Consider the following 16,867-nt stretch of genomic DNA (forward strand, 5'->3'; position numbering starts at 1 on the left):
GTGTGAATGGAAGCACATTCAAGTGCGTATTTGAAGATTTTTTTTTTAAAAAAAAAGCTTTATGTCACCATTCGTATACATGTTCAATAATTTGCGTTTTTGGGAAAAGTAAAACAAAACCTACTTTGCGTTTTTGAAGAGAAGAAATTAACAACTGGACCGTTTTTTTTATGTCCAGCAACCATTTATCTAATGGTTTTCAAATAGCGCACAACTGCACAAGATGTATAAAACTTTAATTTATTTTAGCTATTTATTTTATACAATAATCACTTCAAATATGAAAAATAGATTTAAGAAGAAAAAAATTATATCATCAAAAAGTATAATATCTGTTTTAACTAGATTTAAAATGTTGAAAAAGAAATTCGAGTTTTCTATAGAATGAATTTATTTTTAAAACAATGTATTTCTTCACTATTTTAATTAACAAAAATTCACATAATTAATTTAAAATAATTTGGTTTTTAAATTTTATAAATAATATACAAAATTACTATTTCATTAACAATAAAGAAAATAATTTAATATATAATATATTTACTTATAATGTCTATTTATAATATATAATTATAATAGTTATTTATAAAATAATAAGAAATCCGCACCGCAAATAGTTTTTCACCAATCAAACATTATTTTGTACCGTTTAATTTTGCAGTAACCGCACTTGTTCCGCAAATATATTTATCCCGCACGTACCGCAGTTCAACCGTACCGCACTATACCGCTTGTCCCGCACAACCAAATCCACTGTTACCATTCGGACCCATAATTTGATAGTGCGGTACGGTTCAACTATGGTACGTGCGGGACAAATGTATTTGTGGAATAAGTGCGGTTACTCCAAAATAAGCGGTATAAAACAATATTTGATTGGTGAAAAATAATTTGCGGTACGGAATTCATATTATTTTATTAATAACAAGTATAATTTTATATTTTCATTTTTGTATTAATAAATAAAAAAATTAATTTGTAAATTTTAAATACCAAATTTTATTTAAATATAAATCCATTTGTTATTATATTAAAAGTTGCAAAAAGAAATACATTTGTCATTAGTAAAACTGGTTATATATGCATATATATTACTAAAATTACTACTATCTATTATTAAAAATGATTTTTTTAATGCATTCTAAAAATTACTTGAATAGAAGAGAGAAAACAGAGAAGTTATTTTTCATTTTTTATTTGCATATGTATCATATAGATAAAAAGATATATAATAATTATTATAATAAAAATCTAAAAATTATACACATGGGCGTATTTTCTTGGAAACCGTAGGGTAAATGGTGCATCTCTTTGAAAAAGCGGGACAAGGCTATATCCTTTGGACAAAACCGCATCTGTGTTCTTTTCTTTTAGGAAAAAAACACAAATTGTAAGAAAACTTGTGATTTGAAATTCGCATCTAGTGGTTGCCAATCACAGCCTCAACAGGTGAGATAGAAAAAAAAAAGAATCGTGTGAAAAAGTGGAATAATAAAGGTGAGAGAGTGGTTTGAATGAAGGTGAGAAAGCAACATTGACAAATGAGTAATTAATAGAGTAGTAGAGATAGCGCATGAAATCAAAAAGAAATTGTGAAGAAGTGAGAGAGTGAACTAGCGCGTGAAATCCAAAAGAAAGTGTGAAGAAGGTGAGAGAGTGAACTATTATGGATTTCACGCGCTATCTCTACTACTCCATTAATTATTCATTTGTCAATGTCACTCTTTAGGGTCCGAATGGTAACAACGGATTTAGTAGTGCGGGATAAATGATCTGAATAGTAATCGCGGATTTGGTAGTGCGGAATAGATGATTTGATAGTGCAGTACGGTTTAACTGCGGTGCGTGCGAGATAAATATATTTGCGGTAAAAGTGCGGTTTATGGAAAATAAACTATACGAAATAATGTTTGATTGGTGAAAATTTATTTGCGGTGCGGATTTCATATTATTTACTATTAATTAGTATAATTATATATTTTCATTTGTTTTAATTAATAAATAAATATTTTAAATATAGTTAAAATTAAAAAGTTAAGTGTTATTGAACAAACAATTGTAATATATCATTACTAAACTTTAAATAGAAAAATTATTAAAATTAAAATTAAAGCATATAATGTTCAAAAATAAATTTATTTGTTAATTGAAAAAACTGGATTTATTAATGGTTAGATGTGCATATATACTACTAAACTTACTACTATATATTACTTTTGAATTTTATTAAATTCTTAAAGAGAAGATGACAAAGGGTTTTTTTAATGTATTCTAAAAATAAATTAAATGAGAGAGAGAAAAGAGAGAAGTTATTTTTTTTTTTTTTGCATTTGTATTATATGGATAAAATAATATCTAATTATTATTATAATAAAAATCTAAAAAAAAATATACTGGCGTTTTTTGGAAAACCGCTGGTCAAATGGTCTTATTGTTTGGAAATGCAGTCCAAGACTATTACCCAAAAGTATCAAAATCCGCACATGTTTGTCTTTTTTTTTTTTGCATAAAACGCAAATCATAAAAAAATTACTGATTGGTGTTATGGATGCGGTTTTCAAAAAAACGCATTGAATTCTGCTTTTAGGTGTTCTCCAATCACATCCTTGAATTTGATAGTGCGGTACGGTTCAACTGCGGCACGTGCAGGACAAATGTATTTGCGGGACAAGTGCGGTTATTCCGAAATAAGCGGTACAAAATAATGTTTGATTGGTGAAAAACAATTTGCGGTACGAAGTTTATATTATTTTATTTTCATTTTCATTAATAAATAAAGTGTTGATTTATGAATTTTAAATACCAAATTTTATTTTAAATTAAAATTTGATTGGTAAAAATTTCCAGTTCACAATTAAAAACTTGAATGGTAAAAAAAAAATACCGATGCATAGAGCCATTAATAAAAATGTTAGAAAATATATTAATAATTAGTATAGATATAAATTATTATTGAAGAAACATTTTTATACAATTATGAAATTTAGATACCTAAATTATTATGAAAATACATATTGCTAAATGAATTAAAAAAATACAATCATAATAAAATAAAACACAATAAAATCCTATCAAAATATATGGTGAAACCTAGTGTTAACATGCTTCCATTGAAACTGAATTTATTAAGCATTTAAATTAGTCTTTATACTTTAATATCTATTAGATTATTTAGAAAGTGTATTTTTGTATTAAATTATTTGAAAATATATTAAACAAAACTATTATGAAAATGTTATTAAAAAACACAAGAGTAATAAAAAAATAATTGAACGGTGAGTTAGTAAGAGAAAAAATAGTTATATATTTTTTTCTTTGTTAATTTGCTTTTTTTTATGAAGGTATAAAAATGCTATAAAATAATAGTTATAGTAGGTGCGGTCCAAAAACCGCTGGTTAAAGACCATTGTTATTCTGAAAAGCGGTCCACATTATTATTCATGGGACAATCCGCAATTTTTTTTTTTGGAAAAACGCAAAAAAAAATCAAGTTTTGTGACTGATGTCTTTTTTTTTTTTTAACACCTTCATTCTTCATTTAATTGAAAACGTTAATACAAACATACCAATAAGCATACAAGTTGAACCTCTACTAACCATACAACCAATACATAAATAGAACAATATAAACGAAAAAATAAAAAAACACGATAATTCATATAGATAAGCTTTACACATGAACAGATTAATACATCTGTTATTTTTCTTCATCGTCTGTTCATTATGATCTTCTTGTTGGGTTATCTTCTCTTTTGTGTAGCACCAACACTTTTTTTGAAAATCAAAGGGTTACGATCCATCCGTTACATCGCTAACCACACAAACAAACATTTGCATCTCCCACACTAGGCGATGACAATATATCAGTTGTAAATATCGCCCATGATAAATTCATAAAATCGATTTCTTTGTTGATGTTCTTCTTCTTCTTCAATGGCCAGAATTGAAAGGCTTTTGTAGTTACTTCATACGACTTCGGTAACAAATCATTGTGTTGATGTAGAAACCATTGATTTCTTTTGTTCCCTCCGTGTATAATTAACTGCTTCCAAAGCCACCAGACCATATCTGTAATTTTGGTTCCAGAAAAACAATATCCATATCCAAAGAGAATAATCATAGGCAGAGCAAAGATTTTCGAACACAGAACTGTGAAAACATCATCATCCAACTCTATCCTCACTTTCACGAAGGAGAGGAAAAAGCCCATAACCAGGAAACAAATATGAAGGTGATCTTGTAATAAAATACATAACATATTCTTGTAATATAAATAATCTATAAGAAATTTTTATTAGAGTTATTAGGTTTTATACAATTATGTTTACTTATTTAAATACATAACATATTCTTGTAATATATATTTTTGTTCAAAGAATATAGATTAATAAACATTAAACCACATTACCACTTTGTATTAATTAATAAACATTTCCAAAATATAGAAAAACATGTTTTTAATAGATAGGTTGAAATTCTACAAAAATTTAATCATATTTTATTAGCTATAGGTATACATACATTAAATTATTAATCTATGAAAAAATAGGTTAAAAATTATTTTATTTTACTTTTGTATGTATTTTTTTGGAAATATAGATCTCACCTATATACAGCAAATTTAGTTAAATTAAAAAAAAAACACACAAAAATATGTAAAAAAAAGTTTTATATGTGATGAGAGAGTTCTCTCCTCTGTGTATGAGCTCTTTTTTTGTAAAGACCACGTTTAGTCCGATGGGTCCCCATAGGTACAGACTAGTTTAGTCTTGTGGTGCTTGTATAGCTTCTGACTTTCCTCAAGTCATCTTCTAACCCAATATATATACTAATATCAATTCAGTTTCCCAAAAAAATGTAAAAAAAGTTTTTTATCCATTGATCACTGCGGTTTTGTCCGAATCCGCTGGATAATAAGCTGTGAGAAAGCGGTCCAGTACAAATTACTAACTTAAAATCCACAATTTTTTTTTCTTTTTTTAGAAAATGCATGATTAGATTTTGCTGATTGGTAAGCAAAAGCGGTTTTTACTTTTTTTCCTTTTCAAATACGTTTTTCTATTGTCACCAATCATGCCTTCAGTTTTACAATATTTATGGTACGTATGTTTTGAGCAAATTATAAAGTCTTTGTCTTTCTCATTTTCTCAAATTTATGAAAATTAGAGTCAATTCATAATTTATTTGGAAAATTAATAATAATTAAAGTATTTAATAGAAAATTTTTCATAAATACCACTAAAATGATGTTTTGTTACCATCAGTAATAATTTTATCATTTTTGATAAATTGATGATTTTTTGACATTTTTCCCCATTAATATTGAGGAGTTTTCTGGTGAGTTGAATAGTCTAACGTCTTCTTTGCAATGTTTTAGATTAAAGGATATATTTTGCAAAACATTGAAAGGTTTTATTTAGCAATTTACCCTTTTTTTAATCACAGGCAACAAAACAAAATCGAGTCCGTTCACGCTCTCTTTCTCTTCCGATCCCTGAGCTCCGTGATGAAGAAATGGTTGGTGATCGCAGCCACGGTGGCGATAATTGCAATAGTCGTGAGACAAGGCACCACTCAGTACGGATGGAACAAAGAAGCAGCGTTGGAAACGCTGAAGGAATGGTCCGATCGGCTCGGGATTTGGGCGATTCCGACGTATGTAGCGGTCCACACCGTAACCTTAGCTCTATGCCTCCCTCACGCCGTCTTCTTTGAAGCTGGTGCTTCTATGCTCTTTGGATTCCTCCCTGCTCTTCTCTGTGTTTTCTCTGCCAAAGTTCTCGCAGCTTCCTTCTCCTTCTGGATCGGCAGGTCTCATTCTTCTCCTCTCCGCTGCGTTTTTTAATCCATTTATGTGTGATTCGAATTGAGCTTCTTGATCGTTTATGTTTGTCTAATTGTCTATAGTGTATGAATTTGTTCTGATTGATTAGGATTCAGATCAACTCATAGAAAACTATATGCTTCAATTCATAGCTAGCTAACACACTCTGCTTGTTTTTGGAGATGGTTTAGATTTTTCTGTGTAGTAGTGTACACCATCGTTGAAACCTTATACATAACTTTTCTTGAAATCCATGTCCTCGGATTCTATAATGTGTGTGTGTGTGGATGTGATGGAGATGTATGAACAACGGTTAGATGTATGTAGTGAATCTCTATTTGTCAATTAACATATGTTTGGAGAATGCAACTAGGATGTTAGCTTTCATATCTATCTCTTGGAAGAAGAACACTTTGCATTCTCTCATACGTTTTTTTTGTATTGTCAGGTTTGTTTTCAAGAGTTCAACGAGAGCAACTGGGTGGGCGAAGGGAAACAAATACTTTAATATACTCTCGAGAGGAGTTGAGCGTGATGGTTGGAAGTTTGTTCTTCTTGCAAGGTTCTCGCCCATTCCTTCTTATGTCATAAACTACGCTTTGGCAGCCACTGAAGTCCGGTTTGTAGCTGATTTCCTGTTCCCCACAGTTATTGGCTGCCTCCCGATGATTTTGCAGAACGCATCAGTCGGTAGCCTTGCTGGTATGGCTGTAGCTTCTGTAGCTGGAAAACAGAAAAGTCAGGTTTGGGGTTATGTTTTCCCAGTACTTGGAATACTGTCAAGTGTTTTAATTTCATTGAGGATCAAAAAGTACTCGGCTGGAATTACAGAGGCATCGTCAGATACTTCTCCCTCTACACAGTCTGCTAACAGCTCTAGTTTAGCTTCATCTGAAACCTCGAATCCCACTTATGGAACCGATGGATCCAAGAAAAAGTGAGTGATGATACAATCCATGATGGTGGTTTTCTGATCGCTCGCAATGCATTTTTTTGGTTTGTAGCTATCAGATTCTCAAAATCATGGCTTATTTTGGACGAGTAGACACAACCTGACAAGTTATGAAGTGTTAGTTTTTGTGGTTCTTTCTTTAAGTTAGAAGCTTTGAACAAAACAGTGTTATTTTCTATACCAGACACAGAACTGTGTCGATTTTAAAAAGACTGTAACATCTGTTCCTAACTTTTATAAAATTTTCTTTTAATGTTTAGTTTCTTGAAGCAGTTTATATTGTTAGTAACCAAATAGACGATCCATTCTGAAGAAATGTGACTATTTATATTCGTTTTGCACAGCTGCTTGAACCTATAAAACACTTGGGACAAAACATAACTAAATATTCTGTAGCATTGAACCACTCTGCTCTGGTCTTGTTTCGTAACCAAACGACTCAGATGCAGAGTGGATATAACTTGCTTAATGTCTGATTTTGTAGATAATAAAATGAAGGAAATCTTTATTTGGTAAAGAGTTGTTTCTCAGTGTAGCAGTTCACTTATCATTTTCAATGTTCAACTCTCATAGAATGATAGAACACACAAGGAGGTTAGATTGTGCAGATGCTTATGGTTGAAAGACTTTACCTAACAGTGGTACAAGGCGTTTTTGTTGGGATCACATGTGAAAGTTAGGCACATGGATTCGTTCTTGGAGTTGGTACAAGACTGCCAAAAAAGACAAAGAGGAGGTATGTTAAGGATAAGTTGACCATGTCTCTCTCCTTAACTTACATTTTAAATTATAGGATTTGGTAAACTGGGAGCAGTTAGCTTTTTGAAAATCTCTTCAAGTATAAAACACCCACCACTCTACTATTATCTCAAATCAAAAACACTCAAGTAACAAAAATGGCTATCTCAATGCTTATTCCTGGTCTTGTTCTCTTTGCCATGTTCTCCTTTGATATTGTTGTTGCTCATCCAGGTCTAGGATTTGGATGGAGAAGTAATCGCCCCATAGGAGGAACTTTTTCCTCAAGTCTTTACCCACAATTTTACCAGTTCTCTTGCCCACAAGCTGATGAGATTGTCATGACTGTACTTGAAAAAGCCATAGCTAAAGAGCCAAGAATGGCAGCATCTTTACTCAGACTTCACTTCCACGACTGCTTCGTCCAGGTAAAAGTCATGATGACCTTTTCTTTTTTTACTTTTCCCTTTATGTGTATCATAAGCTTAACAGTTAAACACTCTGTGTGTAAACAGGGATGTGATGCATCAATCCTGTTGGATGATAGTGCTACCATAAGAAGTGAAAAGAATGCAGGACCAAACAAGAACTCCATTAGAGGGTTTCAAGTCATCGATGAGATCAAAGCCAAACTAGAGCAAATTTGCCCTCAAGTCGTCTCCTGTGCCGACATTCTAGCTCTTGCTGCCCGTGGCTCAACTGTACTGGTAAAATAAAGAGACCTTCAAGAGAACCTATTTGTGCACTTACGAGTTATATAGCTTAGTTTTTCTGATTTTTGTGGTTTAATACAGAGCGGTGGACCATCATGGGAGCTTCCACTAGGGAGAAGAGACTCGAGGACAGCGAGCCTCAACGGCGCAAACACGAACATTCCTGCACCAAACTCCACTATTCAGAACCTCTTAAACATGTTCCAACGCAAAGGTTTGAACGAAGAAGACCTTGTTTCCCTATCAGGTGAGCTTAATAACATGTATTATTCTTCTTTTGTTATAATAACATTTTTGCACTGAATAAAAACCAAACCGAACATGAAACTGAATAAAACCAAAATCTTATAGGAGGACATACGATTGGAGTAGCGAGATGCACAACGTTCAAACAAAGGCTATACAATCAAAACGGTAATAACCAACCAGACGAGACACTAGAAAGATCCTACTACTATGGTTTAAGATCGATCTGTCCACCATCTGGCGGCGACAACAACATTTCACCTCTAGACTTAGCCTCTCCTGCTAGATTCGACAACACATATTTCAAGCTCCTCCTATGGGGCAAAGGCTTATTGACATCAGATGAAGTGCTTCTCACTGGTAACGTAGGCAAGACTGCTGCATTAGTGAAAGCTTACGCAGAAGACGAGAGCCTTTTCTTCCAACAATTCGCAAGGTCGATGGTTAACATGGGGAACATTCAACCTCTTACTGGTTTTAATGGTGAGATCAGAAAGAGTTGTCATGTGATTAACTAAAAACAAAACAAAAACTTTGTTTTCAGCATATTATTGTATTAATGGCGGTCGATGAAGAAATAAGTCGTCGTGTGATGTTTTTTACAATATGTTAGTGATCTAGTTAAACAACTTTATGAATGAAAATGTACCGTTCGTTGTTTAAAGGAGTGAACTCATTAAAAATTTGGTATTTTTAAGAGTTGTTTATGTAATATTCTAGGAAAAAAAACTAATGATTCATAAACATGAAAGTGGACTTTCTCAATTTTTATCCTCACATTGTGACTTATCATATTAAACCGGAAAGGGTTAGACCCAATAACCATTAAATCGAGGGCTACCGTTAAATACCGGGTTTTTGGTTTCGGTAAGATCAGGTACTCTTTCGTTGTTGGTTTGCAGACGATGTTGTACTCTGGACCTCTGGTTATCTTCCTCTAACCGGACGATCATTAACACAAATCAAGATCCCATGACTTGCGTCACAAGCTTCAATCTTTACCCTTCCCCGGGGTAAAAAATCGAGCGAGACTTCAGTCGTTCCTTCAGGTTTGTTTCCAAGAGCCGCTTTGACAAAAGGGGAGTGTAAAGTTAGTCCTCAAGAGTACTCGAGTAACCGGAAATGGAATTGGTTCTTTAGAGATTGAGTTTGAGAAACGAACAAATGTATGTTCTCTTGTTTTATTCTTTGTTCAGGAGTCTGAATTTTTTGACAACCGATAAAGAAGAATGAGAGAGAACCTCGATGAACATGTCTTGGTACTTGGTTCATCTCAAAGACATGTTCAGGTTAAAACATAGGGATTAGGGGAGTATAGTTTAGTAAAAAATAACATTCCATAATCTACAAGCTTCAATCTTTACTCTTTCTCTAAGTAGAAAATCAAGTGTTCTATGAAGTTTTTTTTTGGGGGCAATTTACACTGTCAATAATAAATGTGAAAAAGAAATTTATTTATTCATCATACTTTACTTAAAATATAGTCAAATACAAAATTGGTTCCTCCAAATTTGAAATGGAAAAGCACATAATCTTATACGCTCTCTATTACAATTGAACTAGGTAATAAACCATGCTGTTGCACGGGATCAAAATTTTGTTTGAGATATTACATTTGTAAATATATATATTTAGTATAATATTTATAATACTAACTTGTATTGGTTTGAATTCATCAAGTTTATGAAAGTTTAAAATATTAATCGTTTCACTATAAATTTTAGATTGACATGATGGCGGATCTGGAGCGAATGTGAACCGAATTAGTGATCAGTTAGATTTTAATCAAAATCTTGAACTATCAAATCAGATAAAAACCACAAAAAATTAAAATATTTGTCCCGGCCAAACACGTCCACTAAGCCATCCCGCAACGGGTTTAAATATTTTGAGCCGCAAAATGTCTTTGCATTTGTCCCGCTTGAATTTGTGAGATCCGCGGATAACCCACATGCATTTCAATAAATCATTTTCTAATATATAAAATATATTTAAATCTTAAACTTTATTTATATTAATAAAGTTATGTGATAAAAGTTTTTAAGAATAACACATTTGTTTTTTTTTTGTTAAAAACACAATGGCATATAGATGTAAATAATAAATCAAAATGAAGCTAATTAATAAATCTAAAATATTGTGTATTTAAATAAATTAAATAGCAGTGGCAGTTGACAAAAATAAATAGCAGTGGCAGTTTTATGTAATATTATAGAATATTAAGGGTAAATAATAAATTGGGGACATAGCTCTCTGGCGACGACACGTCCGCTTTTTTTAGAGTATACAGGGGATTACGTACCTACACCAAACAATGTCAAAGAATCTTGGTGATCACATCTTGATTCATTATTGAAAGACTCATGATTGTCGATTTCAGATCAAGAAAGACGTTTAATGAGTTTTGGGTGGATATGAAAACAATAATGAATTCGATGGTTACATTTTTTTCTAACGTTAAATATTATAAATAGAAGCTCAGGTTTATCTATATAGTCGAAAAATATAAATTTAGAATATTAAATTTCTTTATTTACTAAAAATCATTTTTTCTTAAGTTACATTTAATAAGATTCTACCTAAATCTCACAAATTGCATGCCATTAGGGGACTTACTAAAATCTATACGCAAGTTAAAAAAGTAAAGATTAGCCCTGTTAACAGAGCGAATATCCGCTTTTTTTTAGATATCCGTATCCGTATCCGTATCTGTTTTATCCATAATTTATTATCCGTATTCGTATTCGAAGATTTCGAATATCCGTTATCGCGGATATTCGTAAAAAAATAAAATAATAAAAGTTATGTATTTTAAACAACGTATTTTGGAAAAAAAATACTGTATATTCGTATCTAAATACCGAATATCCGTGAAAAAACAAATATCTGTTTTAAAAATTTAGCATTATCTGTATCCGTATCCGTATATAATAAAGGATGTTTGAAAAAAGCGGATATCCGTTATTTGCTTTTAAAATTTAGCACTATTCGTATTTGTATCCGTATCCGTTTTATTTGCTATTTCACTATCCATATCCGTATCCGTTCGCCCAAATATCCGTTTTTTTCGGAGCGGATGGATATCCGCGGATATCGGATATTAATCTCAGGGCTAGTAAAGATGTCTATCAAATCTAGGTAATAATTATACAATTTTTAGCAATTTTTCAAAGATTTGATCTGAACCTCTATTTATATTTTGTGGTCATGTATACAAAGATTCTACTGTTCATACTTTTTGATGAATGAGAAACACATCTTTATTTTATTTTTCCTCTCAAGTTGATAAGATGCTCGATTCATCCAAGAGAGTGGATGTCTCTAATACTACTCGTAAAATAACATAGAATTTAGGTCGGAAGCTACAATCCATGTCTATACCATTTGATATTAACATAACATTATCAATATTGAGAGTGCCCAAACTTTGAACACAATGCTAGCTACCAACACGGTAATTACTCCCATTGGGATTGACGCAAATGAAATTTGTAGAGGTTATAACCATAATTTGAGTAGATTAGGCAACTGTTACAATTGAAGAAAATATATATCATTAAGATGATCTCTCATCCCTATAAGTTAATATTTTTCCAGAACTTCTTTTCAATAATCTTTTGACATTAAAGGTACATAATGTACCACATGTAATCCTACAATTTTTGAAGCTAAAATTACAAGTTTGATTCTTGAAGGAACCAATTTTTTTGGTTTGTTGGAATCACATGATGTTTTTGTTTGACAAGTTTGTATTTGTTTTACAAAACAATTTTCGATTGAATATCTAATTACTAAAGAAAAAATCAAGAAAGAATTTTAAAATAATTAAAATATGGAAAAAAAAAATCAAAATTCAGTCATAACAACATTGTACCACCTTACAATTTTTTTTGTTTTTTTTACAAATTCATAAAAACAAAAATTATGCTAATATTTTATTTTAATTAAATAAAAAAACTGATGATAACGGTTAAATAAAAATAACATTCTTGTGATTTTTCTTCGATCTGCGACCAACATGGCGGCTCTAGCTTCTTTACTACGTGTGCAGCGTTCCAGATCTTGAGAAGGCGCAAGAGATTATTACTTCCTTCTCACAGGAAGAGGCGCAAGAGATTATTACATCAGCTGAGTCGACGCGAAAACAACAGCCAAAACAACTGACTTGAGGAAAACAACCACTGTTCTTTTTCGTGATGCAGAAACCATCACCTCATCAATGGACAACATCAGTGAGATGATGGCTGCCATGAAAGAACCAATGGAAATTTTGGTACTTGATGTAACTTTTCAAGCAAAAGGAGAAGCTGTTAAAGAAGATAAGGCTTTTGAAGAAAAGAAAGAAGCTAAGGCTATAGAAGTAAAGAATGAAGATAAGGCTGAGCCGGTTAAAGAAGGTGGTTGGGTGTCGGTTGATATGGAAGTAAATAAGGAAGATAAGGCTCTTGAAGAAAAGAAGAAGGGAGATAAGGCTGAGTGGGTTAAAGAAGGTGGTTAGGTGTCAGTTGATGGTTTCCAAGCCATGGGTTTTGACTTGATGTATAACGAAGTTCTTAATTTGGTTCATATTGCTATAAACCTAACATGGGGTGAGGCTGGTCTGGTCTGTCTAAATCATATCCAAGATATGGAGAATCGTATTCTTGGATTCAAAAGTCCTCGACTGAAAGATAATAGACAAGCTGCTGTTTTTGTTACCAGAAAGTTGTTCCTCCTCTAGTAATTTGACAGATGGACCATAGCTTGTGGTGCTTTCACTTTCTTCTCAACTGGTTGTATTCTCTTCTTGGACTACTATGAAAGGCTCTCTAGATTCTGCCGGAAATTTTCAGATGGAAATCTGATCCGCTTATTGGTGACAAAGAAGTACAGTTAATAACAACTGAGTATGAATAGGATAATGGCTAGTAGACTAGTAGTAGAAGTGTCTTGTTTTGTTTGTTTTGTTTGTGTCTTAATCAGTAGTTGAAAACTCTTATGGGATTGATTATGTTAAAAAAGCTTTTCTATTAACGGCAAAAAAAAAAAAACGAAAGAATAATATTTACCCAGCCGGACCAGAAATAAATATAGTCCATGGCCCCAAAAGCCCCTATTTGATGATATCTAACAAAACCCATTGCTCAAGAAAACACTCTTTATAAGAAGAAAAATTATAAAAAAAAAAAAAAAAAACAATTAAAAAATTAAATAGCCCTGTGTCGTCGTCGAACTTTGAGATCTGTAGAAGAAGATGAGCGACGGAGACGACGCTGCTAGACGCCGTACCGCTGCGGTGACTGATTACCGGAAGAAGCTCCTTCATCACAAAGAGCTCGAATCTCGTGTCCGAACAGGTTCGATTTCCTCCTAAATCTTCATCATTCTCTCTCTCTCTCTCTCTCTCTCTCTCTCTCTCTCTTCTTTTGTTCTCTGAGCTCTTGAGTCAAAATCGAATCTAGGGTTCGTTCCTACTATTTGTTCTCATTAAACCTCTTGGGAATTTAGTCTGCTTGACTAGTGACAAGATTTTTAGGGGTTTTTGGAGTTGTGAATTTGAAGTCGATCTCAAAGCTTAATTGAAAATTTTGGTAGTTCAGTTGAGACTCTATAAACTGGGTTTTGTTTGCGGCTATGTAGCTAGGGAGAATTTAAGAGGAGCTAAGAAGGAATTCAACAAAACTGAGGATGATTTGAAGTCTCTTCAAAGCGTTGGCCAGATTATCGGAGAAGTACTGCGTCCTCTTGATAATGAGCGATGTAATTTCCTGTCTCTCTTTCTACCTATGCTTTTGATTCGAATGCTACATTCTTTTAAGTGTTTCTTTGTGCTTTTAATAACTAAAGGTGGGATTTTTTCTATGCTTTTTTTTTTTTGTGTGTAATTTTAGTGATTGTTAAGGCAAGTAGTGGCCCTCGTTATGTGGTGGGTTGTCGTAGCAAGGTGGACAAGGAAAAGCTGACTTCAGGAACTCGAGTTGTCCTGGATATGACTACGCTAACGATTATGCGAGCCCTTCCCCGTGAAGTATGCTTGATTTTTGAATTGCTTTTTTCTTATTCTTTTAAAAGAGTGTGTTTTTTACTGGCTTTAACACGGTAGTATCCTTTTTGATGATAGGTCGATCCTGTTGTTTATAACATGTTGCATGAAGATCCAGGCAACATTAGTTACTCGGCTGTCGGTGGTTTAGGTGATCAGATCAGGGAACTTAGGGAGTCTATTGAGCTGCCTCTCATGAATCCTGAACTTTTCCTCAGAGTAGGGATTAAACCTCCCAAGGTACTTATGCTCTCTCTCTACTCCTTTCTTTAGTTATCACAAACTATACCATGCTTCACTTGTTGTTACTGGTATGAATGGCTAAAAGAATTGAAACTCATTTCAAATTCCATTAAGGCTAATTTGCTTTTCTCCCATTCCAGGGTGTCCTTCTGTATGGACCTCCGGGTACTGGAAAAACTCTACTAGCAAGGGCTATTGCCAGTAACATCGATGCCAACTTCTTGAAGGTTTGATTTAGTTGTTGAAGTGGTTTGGTGTTCAATCTTATTATGCCTTATCTGCTCTAAAGAAATTCTTTTTTTTTTGCCTTTATGTTTAGGTTGTATCTAGTGCAATCATAGACAAATACATTGGAGAAAGTGCTAGGTTAATTCGAGAAATGTTTAACTATGCTCGTGAACACCAGGTAGAATACCATCTTATTCCTCTTGTCTTATACCTTGATATGCTTTATATTGAAGTTCATGAATTTTTTATTAACTTTCCTTCTTCGGGGCTAGCCTTGTATCATTTTCATGGATGAAATCGATGCTATTGGTGGGCGCCGTTTTAGCGAAGGAACTAGTGCTGATCGTGAAATTCAAAGAACACTTATGGAGTTACTCAACCAGCTTGATGGGTTTGACCAACTTGGAAAGGTATGACCTATAGTTTTAGATTACTACACGTGCATAAATCTGTGTGGTAAAGTTATTTCACGAGCTGAGATGTGGAACTTGTTGGGGTACCTATAGTTCAAAGTGTTTTGTCTTTCTAATAATATGAAATCATCGCGAGTATTAGTTACCATTGTGAAATTTACTTGTCCCCCAACATTCTTTGTTTAATGGAATATCCTCTGATACTTGGGAGATAATATTAATAGGTGAAAATGATAATGGCCACCAACAGGCCGGATGTTCTTGATCCAGCACTTCTCCGTCCGGGTAGGTTAGATAGAAAGATTGAGATCCCATTGCCAAATGAACAATCAAGAATGGAAATCCTCAAGATCCACGCATCTGGTATTGCCAAACATGGAGAAATAGATTATGAGGCTATCGTGAAACTTGGAGAGGTTTGTTTCTGCTTCTTATATGCTCACTGCGGTGTAGTTTTGCATTGGCTATAGATAATGAATCCCACTGATTGTTGCTCTAAATCAAAATCCACAGGGTTTCAATGGTGCTGATCTGCGTAACATATGCACTGAAGCTGGAATGTTTGCAATCAGAGCAGAGCGCGACTATGTAATCCATGAAGACTTCATGAAGGTAGATACAAAAATAAATACTCTGCATTTTTTACATATTTATTCGTACCCAAACTTCTGCTTATCAAAATTTTCGGTCGTACAGGCGGTGAGAAAGCTGAGCGAGGCCAAGAAACTTGAGTCGAGCTCTCACTACAACGCAGATTTCGGGAAAGAGTAAGAAAAGAAGAAGACAGAGAGCCTAAAGGGGGCAGTGAAAAACTCTGCTGTTTCACTTTGAAAAACAAGCTAATGATTCTGTTTCAGTTTCTGAATGTTTTTGTTTCGAGGTTTTTAGTATACACAAAAGTTCTTGCTTTAGTAATGACAGCAATTCTATATGTTTATGCCTCCTATATCTCTAAATATGGTTCAAATTCTCAAGAGTCAGTTTGATTAATCTTTCGGCGCCACAAGTTATTTTTTTGCTTTGAAAGGATTATTTGTAAAACCACAAGTTCTTTTTCGTCATTCAACATGGCGCAGGTAAATCAGGTTAACATGATCTTCTGACACATGTAAAAACTGTTCACCATAAACATGGTGCAGGGAGAAAATGTTGCAGAAGATAAGATTCGCTGGTCGTGAATGTAAAACAGGTCTGGCCAAAAAACCAACCTTTATACGTACTAAGTTATTAATCCGCACGTAATTATGGATTATCTTGAGAATGTTTTAGACTTAAAAAATCATTTAAATATCTATAGAATAACAGATAGTATGCAAAAGTATAATAACATATTGGTTTTTATTTTTTTTAACACAAATGTTCATTTATTTATATTAATCATCATTTATGTTATATTAAAACTGGTGTTGGTGATATCTGATAGCATATATCTAATAAATAACAAAAGGAGCAGTGAGGGGAAGGTAGAAGACACCAGGCTGAAAGCCG

At 33.1% G+C, this 16,867-nt stretch overlaps 3 protein-coding genes across 3 annotated transcripts; all 3 read left to right on the forward strand.

Annotated features, from left to right (window-relative positions):
- The first annotated feature begins 5,344 nt into the window (after positions 1 to 5,344).
- On the forward strand, positions 5,345 to 7,035 carry LOC147928624 (uncharacterized). Its single transcript, XM_087485899.1, has 2 exons — positions 5,345 to 5,811; positions 6,273 to 7,035. The coding sequence occupies exons 1-2, from the start codon at positions 5,507 to 5,509 to the stop codon at positions 6,763 to 6,765; spliced, it is 798 nt and encodes a 265-aa protein (XP_087342025.1). The 5' UTR covers positions 5,345 to 5,506; the 3' UTR covers positions 6,766 to 7,035.
- A 314-nt stretch (positions 7,036 to 7,349) lies between these two features.
- Positions 7,350 to 9,137, forward strand: LOC147928625 (peroxidase 9-like). Its single transcript, XM_087485898.1, has 4 exons — positions 7,350 to 7,942; positions 8,030 to 8,221; positions 8,309 to 8,474; positions 8,579 to 9,137. Exons 1-4 carry the CDS (start codon positions 7,673 to 7,675, stop codon positions 8,989 to 8,991), a joined length of 1,041 nt encoding a protein of 346 aa, XP_087342024.1. The 5' UTR covers positions 7,350 to 7,672; the 3' UTR covers positions 8,992 to 9,137.
- A 4,405-nt stretch (positions 9,138 to 13,542) lies between these two features.
- On the forward strand, positions 13,543 to 16,369 carry LOC104742196 (26S proteasome regulatory subunit S10B homolog B). Its single transcript, XM_087485749.1, has 10 exons — positions 13,543 to 13,809; positions 14,093 to 14,212; positions 14,344 to 14,480; positions 14,574 to 14,735; positions 14,879 to 14,965; positions 15,058 to 15,144; positions 15,239 to 15,376; positions 15,604 to 15,795; positions 15,893 to 15,991; positions 16,076 to 16,369. Exons 1-10 carry the CDS (start codon positions 13,707 to 13,709, stop codon positions 16,148 to 16,150), a joined length of 1,200 nt encoding a protein of 399 aa, XP_087341875.1. The 5' UTR covers positions 13,543 to 13,706; the 3' UTR covers positions 16,151 to 16,369.
- Positions 16,370 to 16,867: the final 498 nt, after the last annotated feature.

Source organism: Camelina sativa, chromosome 14 (genome assembly GCF_030686135.1).
Source record: "Camelina sativa cultivar CO46 ecotype springtype chromosome 14, ASM3068613v1".
Taxonomy (NCBI): domain Eukaryota; kingdom Viridiplantae; phylum Streptophyta; class Magnoliopsida; order Brassicales; family Brassicaceae; genus Camelina; species Camelina sativa.